The sequence below is a fragment of the Lynx canadensis genome, chromosome A2 (genome assembly GCF_007474595.2).
Source record: "Lynx canadensis isolate LIC74 chromosome A2, mLynCan4.pri.v2, whole genome shotgun sequence".
In the NCBI taxonomy this organism is placed as follows: Eukaryota; Metazoa; Chordata; class Mammalia; order Carnivora; family Felidae; genus Lynx; species Lynx canadensis.
This window is the reverse complement of record NC_044304.2, coordinates 143,973,637-143,996,044: the sequence shown is the minus strand read 5'-3', so window position 1 is coordinate 143,996,044 and position 22,408 is coordinate 143,973,637. Positions and strand designations below refer to the sequence as shown.

Genomic DNA, 22,408 nt, shown 5'->3' with positions numbered 1-22,408 from the left:
TGATCAATTAATCTACAACAAAGGAAAAAAGAATATACAATAAAGATGGTCTCTTCAGTAAACAGTGTTAGAAAAACTGGTCAGCTACATGCAAAAAGAATGAAACTAAACCACTTCCTTACACTACACACAAAAATAAACTCAAAATAGATTAAAGACCTAAATGGAAGACCTGAAACCATAAAAGTCTAAAACACACACACACACACACACACACACACACACACACAGTAATCTCTTGGATATCAACCTTAGCAGTATTTTTCTCTGGATCTGTCTTCTCAGGCATGGGAAACAAAAGCAAAACAAACTATTGGGACTACATCAAGTTAAAAAGCTTTTTACATAGCAAAGGAAATCATCAAGAAAATGAAAAGGCAAACTACCAAATAAGAGAAGGTATTTGCAAATAAAATATCTGATTAAGGGATTAATATCCAAAATATAAAGAACTCCATAGAATTCAACACCAAAAAATAATACAATTTAAAAATGGGCAGAGGACTTGAACAACATTTCTCCAAAGAAGACATACAGATGGCCAGCAGACACATGAAAAGATGCCCAACATCACTCATCACCAGGAAAATGCCAATCAGAACTACAATGAGGTATCACCTCACACCTGTCAGAATGGCTAGTATCAAAAAGACAAGGGGGGTGGGGCGCCTGGATGGCTCAGTCGGTTGAGCGTCCGACTTCAGCTCAGGTCATGATCTCAAGGTCTGTGAGTTCGGCTCTGTGCTGACAGCTCAGAGCCTGGAGCCTGCTTCGGATTTTGTCTCCCTCTCTCTCTGCCCCTCCCCTGCTCATGCTCTGTCTGTCTCTCTCTCTCTCTCTCTCTCTCTCTCTTTCTCTGTCACAAATAAGTAAACATTAAAAAAAAAAAAAGGCAAGAAATAACAAATGTTGGAGAGGATGCAGAGGAAAGGGAACCCTCGTGCATTAGTGGTGGGAATGTAAACTGGTGCCGCCACAGTGGAAAACAGTATGGTGGGTCCTCAAAAAAAAAATCAAAACTAGAAATACCATACAACCCAGTAATTCCATGTCTGGCTATTTACTCAAAGAAAATAAAAACACTAATTTGAAAAGATATATGCGCTCCTGCTTATTGCAGCTTTTTTTTTTAAAACAATTTTTTTTTTCAACGTTTATTTATTTTTGGGACAGAGAGAGACAGAGCATGAACGGGGGACGGGCAGAGAGAGAGGGAGACACAGAATCGGAAGCAGGCTCCAGGCTCTGAGCCATCAGCCCAGAGCCCGACGCGGGGCTCGAACTCACGGACCGCGAGATCGTGACCTGGCTGAAGTCGGACGCTTAACCGACTGCGCCACCCAGGTGCCCCTATTGCAGCTTTATAATAGCCAAGGTATAGAAGCAACCTAAGTGCCCACTGATAGATGAATGGATAAAGATGTGAGATATATATATAGTGTGTATGTGTATATATATATATATGATGTGGAATATTACTGCACCATAAAAAGGAGTGAAATCTGGCCATTCACAACAATATGAATGGATCTAGAGGGTATCACGCTAAATGAAACAGTTAGAAAAATACAAGTACAATATGATTTCGCTTTTTAGATTGAATCTAAAAAGACAAACAAACAAACAAAAAAACACAAGTGAACAAGCAAACAATCAAGACAGAAACAGACTCATAAATACAGAGAACAAGTTGGTGGTTGCCAGAGGGTAATGTAAGGGAAAGTAAGGGAAATGGTAAAGGCAAAATAGGTGAAAAGGATTAAGAGGTACAAACTTGAGGTTATAAAAGAAATAAATAATGAGGATAGAAAGTACAGCATAGGAAATATAGTCAATAATGTTGTAATAACGTCATATGATGATGGATGGTAACTACTCTTACCACAGTAAGCACTGATGTATACAACTGTTGAATCACTATGTTATATACCTGAAACTAATATAATACTGTATGCCAACTACATTTCAATAAAAATGAGAGCCATTCAGAGAAGCAAAGACCAGAAAGGTCTTAAAATACAGTAGCATAAAGAAAACATTTGGTAGCAGGGCTAAAAGGAAAATACGAAGAAATTTAGGAAGAAGAAAAGACAAAGATGAAAACAGGAGGCAAAAATTAGAAGACCAGTCAACAAAGTCAAAAATCCAAACAGGAGTACTAGAAAATAGCAGAGAAGCTAGTTGGAAATCAACAACAAAATAGTTAAAGTTCCCAGACCAGACACAAAGAGCTAAAACTAAAAAGAATACGCTCACACATGGATAGAACAGTGCACCACTGAGAAATTTCAGGATAAAAAAGCAAGTGCTAAGACCTTGCGGAAAGAAAAACCAAATCATCTGAGGAGGAGAAATCAGAATGGTTTCAGAGGCAAATGGTGAAGATATCCAAAGATGACAGCTCCAGAACAGTGAGAAGAAGAACAAAACAACTAGTCCAGATTGGTATAGGTCACAAGGTTCCTGGAAAATGTAATTGAAAAAGATAAAATTAACAGGCTGAATCAATGTCTTTAGAGAAGATTTAGGTAGAGTCTAGGGGTTGAATTAATAAGTTCATTAAAAAAAACAAACTTTTAAAATTATTAAATCCAGGGCAAACAAAAAGTTCTGCAGAAAATGAAAAGTAGCCACAATACGCTACAGGGCTCAGTAGTTATTAGCATTTGCAAAGTAAACATTGAACCAGCATTAGAATATAGTCCTATTGCAAGGATTAAGGAAAAATACATGCACACCCATGTGAATCCTCATCTTCCACGGTATGAAGGAAAAGGGTTGTGCCTATAACTGAAAAATTAAGAAGGCAACATAAACATTTTATTCAAAGATATGGACTAGCCAAGAACTGAAAATGGCTGCCTCAAGAAAAAGGAAAACAGACTAGTACATTTCTTTTTTTTTTTTTTATTTTTTTTTTTAAATTTTTTTTTTCAATGTTTATTTATTTTTGGGACAGAGAGAGACAGAGCATGAACGGGGGAGGGGCAGAGAGAGAGGGAGACACAGAATCGGAAACAGGCTCCAGGCTCCGAGCCATCAGCCCGGAGCCTGACGCGGGGCTCGAACTCACGGACCGTGAGATCGTGACCTGGCTAAAGTCGGACGCTTAACCGACTGCGCCACCCAGGCGCCCCAGACTAGTACATTTCTTAATAAGCCACAGAGTTCTTTAAACTTTCATGCATTAAAAATAAAAGTATAAAAACTTAAAAATTATATACAAAAGAATATAGCTCAGTACTACTCAAAAGTGGTTGCCAGCCTGCAATGAGAGTAGGAGCTTGTACCAGAACATAAATCAACCACATCACTGAGAACATTGCTGATATTTTTTCTGTAGCAAGCTTTTCTTGATGAAAGAAGCAATGCCTTGATTTACATTCTGGCTCAAGCGCCTTATATCCTATCAAGGCATTACAAATAGGACTGGGAAAGATCAAGGGTCAGCACACTTTTCTGTACAGGGCCAGATATCAAATATTTTAGGCGTTGCAGATGATTCTGGTCTCTGTCACAACTACTCACCTCTGCCACTGTATTACAAAAACAGCTACAGACAACATGGAAATGGACAGACATGGCTATGTTCCAATGTATTCATGTCACTGAAATTTAAATTTCATATAATTTTCATGTGCCACAAAACATTTTTTTCGACGTAAAATCCACCCATACTTCACAGACCATACAAAAACAAGTGGAGGGCCAGGCTTGGCCCATGGGCCATCATCTGTCAACCGCTGGGATAAACAGTATAATCAACTTAAAAAAAAAAAAGTCTGTGTGATAGTAGTTTCATCTAGTATGAGTGTTTTTCCTTCTCCTTTTTATGCTTTCTATTAAAAAAAATAATAATAATGCTGAAGAATTTCTAAAACTCAATAAGTTTTGAAACCATTTACCTACCTACCTACCTACCTACCTACCTACCTACCTACATTTCTCTCTCTACTCTAGAAGCAGGCCTATATCCAAATGACCTAAATTTATATTAAAGATACTTACAGGAGAATGGCTATTCCCCTTAACCCTCAGATGGTTTTTAGAGGCAATTTCCTCTACTCGACATTTTAACAAATGAAACTTCATTGTAACGAAGAAAGCCTCACTCTGTTTTAAAACAAAACATATATACATATCCTGGGATCCTAGATTAAAACAAATAAATAAACAAACAAAAACAAAAAATAAAACAAAAAAAACAACCAGGAGAAAATGTGCCAGCTCTTCTCTAGTTACCAATAAAGCCATATTTAAGAAAAATACAAAGCTACTGACTCAATCATCTACTCTTTCAAATTTCTTTTTTCAGCAATGCATTAGTACCTTGACCAGCAAAGGCCTAAAACCCTGCAAAATTTTCTGGGTTTCTCTTATAAACTCAGTTTCTTTTTTGTTTTTTAATGTCTATTTATTTTTGAGAGACAGAGAGACAGAACACGAGCAGAGGAGGGACAGAGAGACAAGGAGACACAGAATCCAAAGCAGGCTCCAGACTCTGAGCTGTCAGCACAGAGCCTGACGTGGGGCTCGAACTCACGAACCATGAGAGCATGACCTGAGCCAAAGTCGGACACTTAACCGACTGAGCCACCCAGGCACCCCTCTATAAACTCAGTTTCAACTGAAGAGGGTCTAGCAGGGACAGTACAAGATACGGGGACCCTCCTAAGCCTCATCTATATCACAAATATCAGACCCTCTCAGAGTGATGATGGTGAAAAACAGAAGACATGCCTCCCTTGCTGAGTGAATGATCGCCCTTTCACCGTGTAGCTACAGTCTTAGAACAGATGACAGGAAACATAAGCAAAACCAAGTAGTTCCAATTAGGTGGAACAGCCATGTCCAAGTTTCCAAGCTAGTGCGGTCCTCACACAGAAAGGAAGCAGGGGTTCATTCTGGTCTGTACCAAGACTTGGAAGATGCATGGGGGAGTATCCAACCAGGAACTTTTCCCTAAATAGGATAAAAGACCTAATTATGCTTAGGTCTCAAAGACCCAATTATGGTTAACCTGACAGCTGCCTGGAGACCACCTACGACAAGAAGGAAGGAAGCCACTTGAGCACTCTGTGACTTATTGCTTTGGGCATCATAAAAAAGAAAGTGAAGAAATTCAGCCAATTCCTCAGAGACTGTTAAAATTTGACCAATTTAAGAGAAACCAGACCTGGATTTTTTAGGCTGACAGTGCCACCTAGTGGTATTCCATCTTCAACTCATTTGGGACAGCCACCTCTCAGCAGATATAGATATGTTAATTAACTTATTTTACTTCAGGAAAACAAAGCTTAAAGCATCTCTTGCCAAAAGTAAAAATAGATTGGAAAACATGACAGCACTTTGGTAAAGTGAGGAAAACAGGTCTACCGCTCACGGTACCAAAGCCAGCAATGAAGAAAACACTCAGCACTGCTGATGGACCCAAACAATCTACTGAGTAGCACTAGTTCCTGTCAAAGGAATCCATCCCAGGACACTTCAGGAGAGCTCTCTGGAAAAAAACATCACATGAAAAAAAACTCAAAACCACGAGAGTCCCAAAACAGAAAGAAGAGAAACCTGAGGTCACACACACTTTGACATGGGAACTCTAAGAGAAAGCCATTTGCTAGGCAAATAGAAGCCCTACAATATGAGCGATCTTTCAAGGTGGCAACGTCCACAACTTTAACTCATGAACTCCTAATGAAGTTATGCAAATTTATGACAAGTTCTTATGGTTTCTAATTCCCCTGCAATAAACACATGCATGTACACAACCCTTATACACACAATCCACACACCACTGGCTTGCCTTAAAACAGAAATGCTTCCAGGCCTGGCTTGATGGTTCAGAGATCACTGTATTGTCACTAGCCTGACAATGTCCACTATGCATCTCAAGACGCTGAGAATGACTCACCTTGGCAACAAACTGCTTGTCCTTTTGGTCCAAATTAGCAGTAGGAGCCACATAGTCTCTCCATATTCTCAGCCTGCGTTCCTTGGCAAACCTGGCAACAAAAACAAGGATGCACATCATTCAGACAGAACAGGTCAGCAAATGGAACCCACCATCACCATGGGAGCAAAGAGTACAGCATCCTTCTCTAACTCAGAGACACGACACCCAAGGGCAAGGCCACCGGTCAAACCAGAACAGAGTACGAAAGCAACAAGAAAGTGTACCGCAACTGGCATCCAAGACATACACGCCCCTGGCTGGCTGACCGGGATCTAGCTGTGCAGCCTTTCTAGCCCGGACAGTACAAGTCCACCTTGAATTAGCTCTTTAGCTTATCCAGCATCTCCTCAGTGACTAGTAAATGCCACGCACTGGAATGACAAACACAGAGCAACTGCTCTCAAGTGGGAAGAACACCCACATCCAAACAAACAAATGTATTTTTTTAAAAAGCATAGGCCTGCTCAATTTCCATTTGAATTTAAAAAAAGACTATCAGCTAACCAAATCGCCTTGTAGTACCTCTGAAGAGTAAGAAAAGGGATAAAAATCCACTAGGAGTTCACTGACAAAAGTGCAAAAACTTGTTGGCAAAAATCTGTTTTATGGTACTAAAACCATCAGGCATTTTTTCAGTCAGGCTAAGAGAGGGAAATGGAATATGTGCAAAAATTTTTTAAAGCCAATGAACAGCTAGATTTACAAATAAGCTTTTTGTGTTTTGTAATGACAAGTCTTTACAAATAAACGGATACAGGTCAAAGGGAAAGGAATGATTATTTCTGAAAACAGTACTGCCACTTTTTAAAAGAAGCACTAAAAGGAGAAAAAGACAAAGTAGCATGTAGTAGCTGTAAAATACATAAAATACTTTGATAGAGATTTAACAATGCAAGCAAGTCAAATACAGCATGCAAAACAGCAGGCAAGTAATCACATATTATTGAAATATGATTTGCATTCCTTAGTCTAAACCTGTTTTTTAATGATGTGCCCTCTTAAAAATCCATAAAATCTACAGATGTTATAAAACATGTAGATACTACTGCCCTTGTACTCACTTTCTTCAAAGAGAGGCAGGAACTTAATGCAAAAAAAAAATTATCAACAAAAACTGTATTTAGAATAATGGATTTACAGGGTTTTCTGAAAACAAAAAAAAAATTCTGAGCATCACAGAATAATTAGAGGTATTTGGAAAGCTGTATTTGTAAGAGTATTTTATCTTTTGAATTTAGCTGTGGAACGTAAAGACTGAAAAAATTTTACAGAACCATGGTGTTTTTAAATCAGATACGCCATATCTAATGGCCCAGATTAAAATCTACTTTTATAAAAAGTTACAAGTATTTCTGCTTATAGGCAAAGAAGGATATGAAAGATCCAAGGGAAGAAAATTATGGTCATACAATTCATGTTCTTGCGTATCTCTGAGCTGTGTACCTCAAAGGCCAAAAATGTAAAGTTATCCAGACCATTATAATTCTATGATTCTGAAACAAGCCATACAACACACCTCGAGAGTGAATCATTGGCATCAGTGGTTGGTGGTGTTCTGCTTAAATGCACCCTGGGAGATGGTGGCCAGGACTTTCCCCAAATATCATCTCTATTCACCTACTCTTGCTACCTGCTTCATGGTCTTCCATTTACCCTGTCAAGTGAATGAAATTCACCTACGCCCAGAAATTCTTGACCTCAATACTTGAAACAGCCACCTAATCTTTGGAATATCGACTATTGTTTTCCTGGAAATAAGTTTCTTCTACATCTGCTTTAACCACGAGGCACCAAGCTGAAAACATGACAACAGTATCTCATAGTTGCATTAGCATTTTTAATTGACACGTGCTTCAATAAATGAGGGCATGAGGCTTCATAACAACACTGAACGGTCCTGTTTTAGGACCCACAGGCTCTATGTTTCCATCATACCCCTGGCTCCAGCCTGAGTGTTAGGTAGCAGCCAGTAAGTGACTGCATCATCTTCAAACGAGCCTCAAGCTATTTCATTCCAAATGCCTAAAATCCAGAATTTAAGTGAGATGCTTGGACAAAAAGTGACCCCAAAACATTAAAGCAGCAAATCTGGTGAACAATTTCTAAGTGAAAATCTAGGCCCTCAATGTACAGCAGTGAATCAGACAACTAAAGACTTATAAGTAAACCACTCCTCTGTAAGATCCTACCCTTTTGTGGAATTTCCTTAATCCATTACTGAAATGTAACAAATACTGACATAGAGATAGGGGAGAAAAGACCACTAGATTTCTTTCCCTAAAAATCCTAAATAAGATCCCTGGGCTAGAAGGCTTCCCTAACAGACCTTACCTCTCAGCTGCCCTCAGCTTTTCTGCTCCCCGAGTATAAACTGCAATCGACCAATCCACACAGCGTGCAAAACCTTCCTTCAGGAGGAGCTCTGTGATGTTGCCATTCTGAAAAACAAGGCACATGAGAAGGCAGGCATAAGAGAATCCATTTCTCTAGACTTCTGAAATTAGCAGCCACAATTTATACTGCAGTTCACTGAAGAAGGAAGGAAGGAAGGAAGGAAGGAAGGAAGGAAGGAAGGAAGGAAGGAAGGAAGGAAGGAAAGGAGAGGTTAGAGTTTCTCTCATTAGGAAACCAGCCCCAAGATGAGACACCCCACTCTGCGGCCCCTCCTAACAGCCTTGGCTTCCCATCCCCACAACACCTAACACAGTAACTCTCACTTAACAGGAGTAAGATAAATGTTAGTGGCATTGAATGGAATTGACGTTTCAATAGCTCTTCTTGTGGGCAGAGGAGGATGTTAATCTTTAGTAGAGATTACACCTCATTATTTCCTTCCCTAAGATCAGCACTTACTCCCCTTTTCATAAGGAGAGAGCTGAAGAACAGGCTAAGGAAAGGAGTAACTTCAGCTACATTTTGCCCAATGAATTACAACTCCCATTCTACTGTGCCACAGAGCCATCTGGTAGGGCCCCGGCAGACAGTGAGTACTCTAGAAGAAACAGACCTGACCCTGGCACACTCCAAACCAAGTGTCCCAGCCTTCCACAACAGCCATCATGAAAGAATTCTCCAGCCAAAGAATAAGAGTAACAGGAGTTTATCCTGTACTGGACATAGGGAACAATAATGAAAATGCATTTACACTTGGGTGTTATAAAACAAGGTCATTTCCTTTCCGGGAGAAATCCACCTACCAAAGTCTATGCCCTGGTAGAACGGATAATCACAACTAAAATAACATAAAGAACCTATTTCTGACTCAAAAGCAGAGTTAGGAGGTAAATGGATTAGGCCTGGGGTACACAAAGTAATTTTTCCATAGAAAGGATTCCTCATCATAGTTCTACCAATACTTTAAAAAGCTACCTTCTAGACCTACATATAAACCTCAGCAATCCTATTCCACACGTTTCAGTGCCACTTCTCACCTGTGTGGCAGCCTCGCAACTTTCTCTTCTCAACATCAAGGACCAACACTTGAGGAAATGTCAAGAGCTCCTCTTCTTACGAACTCAAAAGTTGAGATCCACTTTCTAAAAGTGAGTAGTAGTTCAGCAGATTTGTCCAACTCTATCAGCTAACTAATATCTCCCTAGAAAATGTCTCAAAAATCAGATGATAATCCTGCCAAGATCTTTAAATGGCTCTTAAATACAGAGAAAAAGAAGAGAAGCAAACCACAGGCCATCAAACACCAAATGCACACCCCACCCCCCCCCACCCCCATCCAACCCCACACAGCCCAGTCTGCATGGGCACACTCACTGGATGAAGGATGGTACCCAGGATGTTTTGGTTGTGGCAGCTCTCCAGAATGATCTGAACATCTCTCTGAAGTAGTCGAGACTCGGTGAAAAATTTGGCCTCTGCAGCAAAAGGCTCTGGTGTTTCACTGCCATCTGCTTCCCGTCGAAAAGTTGGGCACTAAAGCAAAGGTAAAGTACGTGGGTAGTACAGCCTAAATGTGAGTGCCAGGCACTCTCACCCCACACCAAACCAGCCAAAACCACAAACTCCACAAAGCTGAACCAGGTAAGGTCTCAAATCAGGCCTTATAACCCCTTTTTTAAAACATATTGGTAAAAGTGACTAGAAATAGATCTTCTCAGACTTCTTGGTAAGGCAAATAAACTCAGGTCACTATCATGAGGAAATTTTAAATTATAGTTGAAAATGACCCCTTGCCAAGAAAAGATTCATCAATGCCTAGTTTTAAATTCCTGATTTTTTAAAAATCAAAAATGGATACCCCACATTGAGACAAACCATTCTCAGCAAACATCAGAACCTCCCATCTCTCTGGGTCTCAACAACCTCTCCACACAGCCCACTCCAAACAGACACTGAGTACTTTAAAATAGTTTTTTAAAAAATCTTTAAAATAATTTTCTAATCTTATTTGATCTAATGAGAACAGTCCCACTGCAAAGCTTACAGTATACAGTACTCTAGTCAATGTTAATGGCCCATACTAGGAAGAGTCAATAAGTCCAAAATCCCAGAGTAGAAGAATCCACCTGTCACTGAACGCTTCTACAAACCCTATATCCACCCCATAGCCCAGTGTATGGTCTGACCTTGATCCCTGACAGCATGACCGTAACCAGGTAGTAATCTGGGAGGAGCAGGGCCCTGACCACACTGCCGTCCCGCACATGCTCGATGATAGCTGTGTGACAGAAAAAATAGCTTAAGTCATTAGCAAAAGTCATGCCAGGAATGAACAATACCCAACCAAGCTGCATTTAACACAGTTCATCACCCCAAAACCCTCAGAAAGCCTCCCTCTGAGAAGTGACAAAGCACTGGGAGATCACAAGTGTGCACACAACAGACTCTTCTACAAACTACTCCTGGGAATACAGATTAGACTGACTTCTCCATCTTCTGAACTTCCTGGGATCTCACGGCTCATCCCTGAGCTTTGTTATCCGTAAAGCTAGGATGCTTATCTGAGTACCAGGTGCCAGCAAAAAAATAATGGGTCAGATCTGTTAATAATTTTACTCAGTCTGTAGTTAACCGGGTCTCAAAACTGGGCCAAGAACTATAGCGTGTGTGTGTGTGTGTGTGTGTGTGTGTGTGTGTGTGTGCTTACATCTTTACAGAATATACATTTCAGGGATGTTATTTAAGCGGCATCTTTTAGAAAACAGGAAGATCCCCAATGTGGAAAATTACCAGCAATTTACTACCCTGCACCAGCAAAGGACTAACTTCTGTCAAAATATACCTGCTGTAACCTATGTAAACTGCATTCAAGTTACCTTCCAAAATACCATGGTGTTGTTGCACTCTTAACAATTCCTTTAGATACCAAGTAAAATAGTTTTGGTAAACCTCAAGAAACTTGAGAGCAAACAGAAATCACCCTGCATCATGTCGGTCTTTTCCCACTAGCCTCACCATTGACAGGCTTTTGATGGTGCGAGTCCACAAAGTGCCTTGGGTTCTCAATGGTGTACTTGAGGTCCCGAATAGTATGTGAACCGTTCCCCTCACTCCACATCCCTTTCTTAGCTGCCTTTGCTTGTTCCTCACATTCCGAAAGCCGGTTCTGCTCAGGACTAGGACGTGAAAAATAAACATGTGTGGGTTAGTGAGTTCACAACAAGAAGGAAAAAAAATCAGGCTCTTCTTTGAACTCTTTCTTCAGCATCTGCTCCCCTTGAAGATACCAAAGCACTCGTTTCAGATCTATGGCTGCAGACCCAAGCCTATAACCAGAAAATCACCATGAGTGCAATTTCCGGATTCCAGACTTGTTCCCTCAAACAACAGATTCGCTCGTAAGAGCATTTAATGAGAAGATACAAAGAACACACATCTCGGTACTGCCACCATCAGTGATTACAAGAGAACAAGTTGGTGGCTCACAGGGAAGCCACTCCAGGGGGTACAGCTTCATTTAACCATCCCAGAATCAGGAACTGGAATCCAGGCACAGCTCAGCAGGACACAGCACAAAGAAAGGGACTAACAATCATCCTTACTGCTCTTGTCTACAGAACAGGGCTGGGGAATGCAGAGCAAATACTGTTATTATACATGTCACCCCAAAACTACTTACACATTCAATAAGACCAGCTCAGCAAAAACAGTTTGAAAAACCTCCATTTTGAAAATGGAAGACTCCTTCTTCATGAACCAAGAAACCAAATATATAGGAGAACAGCCAGAAAGCCAAAAGATAGACCAAAAAATAAAGTGCATGCTCTCGCTAGCTCGGTTGCGCGTGTGCTCGCTCTCTCTCTCTCTCTCTCTCTCGCTCTCTCTCTCTCTCTCACACACACACACACACACACACACACATGAGATAAAGAAAACTGTGAACTGCAGGGCCTTTCCACAATCTCAATACCTTAATGGTGACATTAATGGCTGTATGCATAAATTCAGTCTCCCACGTTGAGCAGTAGGGATACCGGAACAGGGATCCCTGACCTACAATTTCTCAAGCCAGAAGTCTTCAGTACTGTTGTATCCCCCCTTCCCCCCAAAAAGGACAGTCACATCGTTGGGGACCCAAGATTGCAAACAGAATTCAATAAAAAATGTACTTCAGAGATACAAAGAAGCCAACATAGAAACCGAGAAAAGGAGAATTTAAGTAAAGACAGCTTCAGAGAAAAAAAGATTGGGACTCCAGGGGAGATTTCTTTGTTGAGATGGTACAATATAGGTATGGGCTTCTTAAAAATTTTTCATTCTAGTTGCAAACTGGATTCCTAAAAACTACTGCCAACAATAATCATGCCAACAGTCCTTAAGATATAACTTCAGCATGCTTCCAAAACACCACCTAAGACAAATGTTTTTATTCATTAAATTCCCACATGCTCACTCCCCAAGTATAGGCTCCAGCAAATGTTTTTCTGCAGTTAAAAAGGACCCTCAGAAGTATATGGTGAAAGGGCTGGCCCCAAAGTTTATGAAGGCAGGAAGAATGCAAAAAGTACATTCTTGCCTTTGCTCATTCCCATCACTGGTACAGTTCATGCAAATATTTACCTAAGGCCTTTTATGCACCAACAACAGTCACATATAATATATCAAGGACTTAACGATTTAAACAGCATCTTTAACCTCCAAATTACTGATGTCACATATCACTTTTCAGAGACTAAAGTGTTAATTAAAGCCAGCTGCAATCCATCCTACTGCAAGCCAATACTGGTGAACTTGAGCACAATACATGTACTATAAAGCTTACATAACTAACACTCATTTCCATTAAGTTCACACTGCCATTAGCTAAACAAATACAGTTTTACCTATTACTTAACCATCTACAGACCAAGACAGACTTATAAGGCTTTGGAAAGAGACAGAATTTTCCCTGATTTTAAAAACAGAACCACTGAGCCCTTATCAGTTACCCTTGCTTCTTCTAAGCAGCAGCTTTTGCTTTGAATTCTATTTATTCACTTCACTTTATTTTTCATTGCACTTACTTCTTGTGCATGCTATATTGTATATTTATTTGTTTATTGGGTTATTGTCTGTCTCCCCATTAAAATGTTAGCAGAAGCTATCTCTGTTCATGACTATATTCTCAGTGCCCAGAACACAGCCTGGCACATAGTAAGTGCTCAATAAATCTTTTGGGATGGATGGATAAATACTCTGTAACTGAAGGTCAGTGGTATAAGACATAGCCTATTGGCTCTTATGAATATAAAGAATGGAAGTATCTTGTCTCAAAGCCTACTTTTAAAGGCGTTATACGAGGCGCCTGGGTGGCGCAGTCGGTTAAGCGTCCGACTTCAGCCAGGTCACGATCTCGCGGTCCGGGAGTTCGAGCCCCGCGTCAGGCTCTGGGCTGATGGCTCGGAGCCTGGAGCCTGTTTCCGATTCTGTGTCTCCCTCTCTCTCTGCCCCTCCCCCGTTCATGCTCTGTCTCTCTCTGTCCCAAAAATAAATAAACGTTGAAAAAAAAAAAAAATTTAAAGGCGTTATACATGTCAAATGCCACTAATGAATGCTGAGTTACTTCCTGGCTCAGAATAATCCACATTGGGGCAGGAATGTACCAAAAAGCAGGAGAGCACCAGAAGTTACCCACTGTATGCCAGGGGATAGGAAAGAAAATGCAGCAAGCCACTGTAGAGCTGACTACCCACCCCACTTGAGTAACCCCAGCTCTCACAATGGAATAGAAGGGGACAGAAGAGTAATGAACACTTACTTATTAGCTCTCATGCCTTCTCTCCGGGTGGCCAAACCCTCCGCAACCAGAGACTCTGCAATGTTTTCCCCATTGGTATCTGAGGAGGAAAAAGGGAATTAAACACAAGATTCAAATCTCCCTCCAGCAGCAGCAGAGCTCAAATGGAACCACTTTAACCCTTAGCTCTTCAAGGAGAATGATGTTGCCAGAGAATTGGACAAGGCAGCAATACAGTGTTGGGTTTTTCAGAAAACCTCTTCTCCTAAAATGTCTACTCTCAAAGACCCAAAGGTCTATAAATCTTCTTAGGACTTTGTTTCCAATTTTCCTGTGTATCTCCCAGGCAAAAGGCAATCTTGGGGACTGAAGGAAAACAAGGCATATACGGCAGCCCAGGAGAGTATAAAGAACGCTGACCTAAGGAGCAGAGGTCTGGGGCAGAATACAAATTCTGCCACTTGCTAGCTTAGACAAGGTCTCTCGGTATCTTAATTTATTCATCTATAAATAGGGAAGAGTACCTGCCACGTGGCTTTTTGTGAGAATTAAACCACAATGTCTGTAAATCTCTTAGCACAGTGCTCAGCACAACAGCAGGAATTAAAAACAAATCAAATGAGTCGTCACACCTGTACAATCATATGGCTTCGTTTAGGAATGTCTATCACGTTTTACACAGAAAGTCCAATTCCTCCCAGGATGCCCTATTATCTGCTCCAAGAGGACACCAAGACAAGCTACACCGTTTGTCAAAGACTTTCTCCTGCTCTGGGAGACACGGGGGCAGAGGTAATGTCTAGGTTTCTAATCTGTCATACAGCAGCAGGCAAGAAAAATGAAGTTAAACTTAAAACCCAATCTGATTAGGTTCTACCTGGGCACCTGAAACATTAATTGCATTTCCATGCTATTGAAAAAGGTTTCAGACTGTATATTCCCTTAAATCTCTGCTTGTCAGACAAAGTGATAAAGGAATCGCCACATAAAAATCTTTAATATGGCAGAGAACAAGGTCCCAGATAAACAAACACAGGAGTCTAGCTGATAGGTAATGTCAGCACAGAATAAAATTCTGTTGAGATTTATATTCGATACACTATATATCAACTTCTATAAGCACTAACAATATACACACCACCCCCAAACCCAGCCTAAATGCCTTGCCATTAGCATTGCCCAAATTTCTACAGAATCAAATTAAACCTCTTTTCCTACCAAGGAAAGTTCAGATGAATGATATTTCTACAAGGAATTCTCAGGTTCTGGAGCGCTTAGGTGACTCAGGCAGTCAAGCATCTGACTCTTGATTTCGGCTCAGGTCATGATCTCACAATTGAGATCAAGCCCTGCCATTAGGCTCTGTGATGCACCTGGACCCTGCTTAAGATTCTCTTTCTCCTTCTCCCTCTGCCCCTCCACCCGCCCCCCTCAAAAAAAAAAAAGAATTCTCAGCTTCTGAAGCTGAGCACGGATCATAAGAACCTTTCCACTGAGGTTACTGTTGAAGCCAGACACAGACACACAGAACTATCTGACATTAGCAAGTATTACACTGGTTATTTCAAAGCAACAAGAATCCCAAAGAGCAAAAAGTCAAAAGGAAGGGTTTTTAAGGGTTTAACAATTAAAGGAAAAGTTGAGGGGTGCCTGGGTGGCTTAGTCAGTTAAGTGTCCAACTCTCAGTTTCCACGCAGGCCACGATCTCATGGTTCATGAGATCAAGCACCACGTTGGGCTCCAGACTGACGGCACAAACCTACTTGGGATTCTCTCTCTCCCTCTCTCTCTACCCTTCCCCCTAATCACGCACACACACTCTCTCTCAAAATAAATAAACTTGAAAAAAAAGAAAGAAAGAAAGAAAAAGTTGAGCAGTAAGGTGCCAAGAGGTCAGAGGGGTGGAAAGCATGAAAAAGCCCAGGTACAAACAAGATGTGTGGTCATAAAGCCAGCCAATTAGCTGCACACCAAACAGCTTTCAGTTTCCTGGCACAGAGCACGATGAAACAGCTGTTGGCTGACCCACTTCTAAAAAGTGAGTTCTGATTGCTCCTTCAAAAGGGAGAAAAATACATTTCCCTGGGCTGAACTCCCAAAGGAAGCAACAAAACATGGTGGATAGAATACTGAAATGGGGAATTTGTAGGCCAAGGATCTGACTTTTGCTTATTACTTATCAAATTATAAAACTGATCAAGTCACAATTGGGACGATATTCTGGCAAGTGGACTGTATTTTCTCCAAATGTCAGAGGACTAATCTTTTTTTTTTTTCCCCAGTAAGTTCTAAATCAACCACAAATTCCCAAATTCTACCATTCTTCCACGACATAAAAAGAAGTGAGTAGGGCGCCTGGCTGGCTCAGTTGGTTGAGGGTCCAACTCTGGATTTTGGCTCAGGTCATGAGCCCAGGGTTGTGGGATCGAGTCCTATGTTGGGCTGTGCACAAGCATGCAGCCTGCTTAAGATTCTCTCCCTCCCCCCCCTTCCTCTGCCACTCCTTCAAGCACACACAGGCACAAACACACTCTCGAAATTAAAAATAAAGAGTAAAACTTAAAAAATTAAAAAGGAGGGGCGCCTGGGTGGCTCAGTTGGTTAAGCGTCCAACTTTAGCTCAGGTCATGATCTCAAGGCTCATGGGTTCCAGCCCCGCATCAAGCTCTGGGTTGACAGCTCAGTCCCTGGATCCTGCTTCAGATTCTGTGTCTCCCTCTCTCTCTGCCCCTCCCCTGCTCGCACACTCTCTCTTTCTCAAAAATAAATAAAAACATTTAAGAAAGTCAGGGCGCCTGGGTGGCGCAGTCGGTTAAGCATCCGACTTCAGCCAGGTCACGATCTCGCGGTCCGTGAGTTCGAGCCCCGCGTCAGGCTCCGGGCTGATGGCTCGGAGCCTGGAGCCTGTTTCGGATTCTGTGTCTCCCTCTCACTCTGCCCCTCCCCCGTTCATGCTCTGTCTCTCTCTGTCCCAAAAATAAATAAACATTGAAAAAAAAAAAACATTTAAGAAAATCAAAATAAATAAATAAATAAACATTAAAAAATTTAAAGGGAGAAACCATGAAATAGGATACACATAAGGATACTAATTATCTAAGCCACTGTTCCTTTCATTACAAATGGCATTGAGATTTCATTACATTTCATTACAAATGGCATTGAGATAAAAGAGTTGAGTGAAAATATTAAACTTTAAGTCATTTAAACCTTTAAAACTGAAAGGTGTAAGTAATTCCAAACATTCTTTCAGTATATATTTATTGATCACCTCCCATGTACCAGGTTTTATTTTAAACACTAGTACATTAGCATGCTACAGTATATCCAGTTTATAATTTGGGTCAGTTTTAAAAATAAACTTTCTAAAAACAAAGACTTTAAATGTCAATTTCCCTCAACATAAATACTTAGGCCATTTTAGCTGAAGGCTGAGTTTACTTAAAAGAACTCTTAAAGGTGGTCCCTACAGAAATTACCTATGCCTGACATTTTCGGTAGTTTCAGTGAGGTCTCTGGCAGGGCGACAGAAGACTGACCAGCTGTTGTGGAATTGCAATTTTTTAGGTGATAAAATCCTTGAGTGATTGCATTTTGAAGACCGTGCACTTCTGTCTTCCGTTCTTTCTAACTGGTAGCCATCCAACAATAACGCTTAAGTGTTTTATATCCTACTATGTTATTTGAATTTTGGGTAAAAAGCAAATTTGTATCTTTCTGAAAAGATGACTAATCCTACAGTTTCCTATGCAATCGAGAAGCAGGTAGCCATCTGTCTGGGAGGGTGAAAAGGGTGTTTGTCTGCTGGGTAAATCAAACAAGACAACTCCATGGTCATCCCTAACTCACTTTTCTAAGACCTCTACGCTGAGAATCTTAAGAGGATGCTGTTAGCCATGCCACATACCCTGTTTACTTATTTCCAACTATTTGCTACCCAAGTCAAAAGATTAACTAAAGCAGCTCAGTAGGAAGGTTACTACATCAAAGAATCACAGAATTGGGGAGCCTCGGTGGCTCAGTTGGTTGGGCGTCTGACTTTGGCTCAGGTCATGCTCTCACAGTTCATGGTTCGAGCCTTGTGTCGGACTCTGTGCTGACAGCTCAGAGCCCGGAGCCTGCTTCCAATTCTGTGTCTCCCTCTCTCTGGCCCTCCCCCACTCACAGTCTGTGTCACTCTCTCTCTCTCAAACATAAATAAACAATAAAAAAAAAAAAAAAATTAAAGAAAAAAAAAAAGAATCACAGAACTTAATCAAAGATTATAAAAAAACAAAACAAAACAAAACAAAACCCTATCTGCTCCCAAAATAACTCCCAAAATGGCTGCTTTATGGAGAATATCCTACCAATCAATCCTTTCAATGTCCGATTTCTGTTCAAACTCCATTCCACAATCATACTCTCCTCTCCCTCTACCTAATCCAAAAAAGATCAGAACACCTAATGTCCCATGAGCCATCTGGCCCAGTGAAACAATAGGTATATGTGCGCCCACGCACATACGCTGAGTACATACTCTGCTGTTTTGAATATACTATCTGTTTTACAACTGTTTTACATATACTATCTCTTTCAACTCTCTCAATAGCTTACAGATGAGACTAGAACTTACAAAGGTTAAGATTTAAGTAAGGGTACACGGTAACAGAAGCCAGAATTCTTTTTTTTATTTATTTTTTTTTAATGTTTATTTATTTTTTAGAGAGACAGAGTGTGAGCAGGGGAGGGGCAGAGAGAGAGGAACACACAGAATCCAAAGCAGGCTCCAGGCTCTGAACTGCCTGCCGGCAAAGAGCCCGACGTGGGGCTCGAACCCTCAAACTGCGATATCATGACCTGAGCTGAAGTCAGATGCCTAACCGACTGAGCCACCCAGGCACCCCAACAGAAGCCAGAATTCTAACCCACATCTACAAAACTCCAAAGCCTGTGTTCTTTCCATTTCATTACAAACCAAGTGGCTTGCAAAATCCCACAAGCCCCAAACAACTCTTCCTTTCTTAAAAAGCCCCAGGAGAAGAAAAGCCACAAGACAGATAAAGGAAATAGAAGATGCAATAGGAAATCTATAGGAATTCAATTAGCACTATGACCTAGAAGCACAGAGCCACGGAGTTCCACAGGCTGATGGCTAATATAAGGAAGAATGCTATGGTGTAGTACACACATTTAAACCAGGCCAGGAAAGCAGACACAGGAGTAAACAAGGAGCAGGAATCGGGAGCAATCCCCTGCACCTTTGCACCATGACCTCTGGTACTCAAAGGACTTTCAATTACACCTACAGCCAACTGTCCTAGAACTCCCACCACCAGAACTCACACTGGCCTTCCACCAGATAAAATCAGATCTTTGGAGAAACTTTAGACATAGAAAGGAGTCCTTTTCTCCTTGCTAACTCACCTTTTCCAAGGTAGATCATGCCATACTCTCGCCCCTGGGGAGTCTTGTTTTCTATTGTGAAACAGACTTCCTTCCCAATCAGCTTCTTCCGAAGGAACTCTCGGGCAGGAAATGCCCAGGGCTGAAAGACAAAACAAATGTGTCACGTAAGAACTGCCTAGCTCCCGACTATAATCAGCATTCAAGCAACTTCATTCCTTGAATACCCTGGCCCTATGCTAAGCCCTGAGGGGAATATAAAAATGAAATGCACACAACACAGATTGCACACTTAGGGGGCTCATAAAAAAGGAGAATCTAGCAGTTGACTTAACTAGCACAGGCCCTGAAAACAGGCCTCACAGCTTCCCAGATATTGGCAGTAGTACTTTCTCCTCCACCACTTTCTATTCAGATCTATAGTTTACTTCATGAATAATAATTGCCAATAATTTTACAGCACTTGCCATGAGCCAGCCACTACTCTAAATGCTTTGTATTTATCAGCCCACTCCTGAATGGGAAGTCCAGGCTCCAGGAACTCACCTAGTCAAAGGGAAAACATAAAGAACAACCACCTCCATTTGTCTCTTTCCAGTTTGCAAAGTGCTTTCACAAATTATTAAACTAGCCTGAAAGCAGCTAAAGGCACTGTCAGAGTAAGTGCAAGGTTCTAGTGCTCCTATTTCCCAGAGTGAGTATCCTGCTCAAGAAACAGCTTTGCTGGCGCACCTGGGTGGTTCGGTCGGTTAAGCATCCGACTTCAGCTCAGATCATGATCCCACAGTACGTGGTTTCAGGCCCCATGTTGGGCTCTGTGCTGACGGCTCAGAGCCTGGAGCCTGCTTCAGATTCTGTGTCTCTCTGTCTCTCTGCCACCTCCCCTGCTCACGTTCTGTCTCTATCTCTCTAAAATAAACATTAAAAAAACTTAAAAAAAAAAAAAAGAAGAAGAAAGAGCCTTGCTTATACCCAATCCCCCTACTTTTTTTAAGAACAACAGAGTTGAGAAGGGCAAGATCTATTCTCCCCAAAATGTCTCCTTTTCCTGCTGTAGTCTGAGGCTGTGCCCGTGGGACCCAGGTCCCACAACCTTAGGGAAGACACCAGTAACACGCCCTGGTAAGGGGTCATCTTGACAACTGGTTCTTTCCTGTCACCCATCTAAGGCTCTGACACAGGAGGTGAGCCACATATCCACATAATGCCAAGGAGTCTCCATGTGACCTCCAGATCCCCACCCCATCACTTCTAGGATGGTACAAAGGGAGATGTCTCCTCTGAAGCAGTCCTGTGTCAGCAGCCACCTGCACTTGAATTTACAGTCTAGACCTAGCTCAGTGCCCCCAAGTTCCCTCAGAACAGAAATGAGGAAGGAGGGCGTATGAGTTCAAGGAATATATGATCTGCAGGAGCTCACGTGCAGGAAAAATGCAAAGTACAAAAAGGAAAAGTGTATACAACATGCGTACGTTGCCTGTTACAATCGCCTGGAGCCACAGGGCTGGGGCTACACATAGTAAAGGCAAACAGTACATGACTGGCCTGGGAAGGAAGCCTCTGCTAACCTTTCAGGCCATTAAGATTATTCCACGGAGTTATCCAACAAGCTTTTCTAAAAGAAAACGCCCATATGACTTCCCAGAAACCAGAAGTCAATCAAAAGATGGCAGTTCACCAACCCGCCGGACTGGTGTTCACAAAACTAGTACTGTTGTATAACATCAGTTCTGAACGCTTCTAGGAAGAACTGATCCTGTGTAAGTGCTCTCAAAGACAGAAAAACAAGCTTATCCTCACTCATCTAATGCTCTCTCCTCAAAGCACCCAAGAGCAAAAGAGCCAATTACTCAATGGTCATAGAAAGTTCACCGCATTTTCATGTCCCATCTCTACCCCCTTAAAATGAAAACAGCCACCTGTCACCAAAAAGAGTCTTATAATTGAAAAATGAGCCCAATTATCAGCCACATCACAAAAACAGTACTGAATAAACTAGCACAGCGTCCTCCATTTTTATTACCTTAGTGATCCACTTAAAAAACATCCTCGGCTACAGGTCTGATGTTCAGGATTCAGTTTTGAGTAGCACGCTAATAAATATCTAAAATTCAGTAATACACGCTTTGCCTAAAACTTGGATAAGCTCTGACAAAACAAGTAATCTTAAAGGAACTTGATTAAAAACTCATTTATCACGGGTCAGTTCACAAGGAACTATGTAGCACCTATGAGGAAACCTCCAATTTCTACCAACTAAACAAAATTACTAACAGATTTTAAGACTTGCTGAAGGAGCACCCTTTTCTTAGGACCTCATGTTTTACAGTTGGTCAGTCACTAGGCAATAAGAGAAAGCCATACTCTAGGTCTTGGAAAGGACATATACTTAATCCTATAAGAAAACTAATTTAATTTCTGTAATCTTGCTTTCTTAAACCAGCCTTCTCAAGTTGTGTTCCATCTAGGGTTGGGCAAATTCACTAACTACACAAGACTAGCTATGAAGAGAGGCAACAGGGACCCATGAGAGCTACTGATCAAACCACTCCTCACAAGGGCAACAGAGCATTCCAGGACAAATCTTTGTGCAAGTGTCCATACAGAGGACAGCCTGCAGACGGCTGTCTGCTAGAGAGGGCTATCCCAACACAGCCTCCCAGAACAACTCTAGGAACAAGAATGGGAAAGTTGCCCAAAGCATTTATCAAGGAAGCTCCAGAATGGCCTAATAGGAAGAACAGCTGTGGTCCTTTCATGATGTCTCAGAGCTCAATCTAAGAAGCAAATGGCTAGTAAGCAGTTGAGACTCAAAATTCCCTTTTTCCTTTAGAATGCCCAACGGCTGGCAATCTAGCAGCTTGCACTCTGCTCCCTGCCTCAAGCAAGGTCTGAGGTCT

General features: G+C 41.4%; 1 protein-coding gene across 1 annotated transcript in view; it reads right to left on the bottom strand.

The window, feature by feature from the left end:
• SND1 (staphylococcal nuclease and tudor domain containing 1) overlaps nt 1–22,408 on the bottom strand; it is a 425,897-nt gene that overhangs the window by 370,652 nt on the left and 32,837 nt on the right. The window contains exons 3-9 of the mRNA XM_030308365.2: nt 19,530–19,650; nt 14,145–14,223; nt 11,363–11,523; nt 10,534–10,625; nt 9,722–9,880; nt 8,285–8,391; nt 5,912–6,002 (exon numbers count right to left, since the gene is read on the bottom strand). Of these exons, the coding sequence (XP_030164225.1) occupies nt 5,912–6,002; nt 8,285–8,391; nt 9,722–9,880; nt 10,534–10,625; nt 11,363–11,523; nt 14,145–14,223; nt 19,530–19,650 (810 nt within the window). The remainder of the gene's footprint in view (nt 1–5,911; nt 6,003–8,284; nt 8,392–9,721; nt 9,881–10,533; nt 10,626–11,362; nt 11,524–14,144; nt 14,224–19,529; nt 19,651–22,408) is intronic.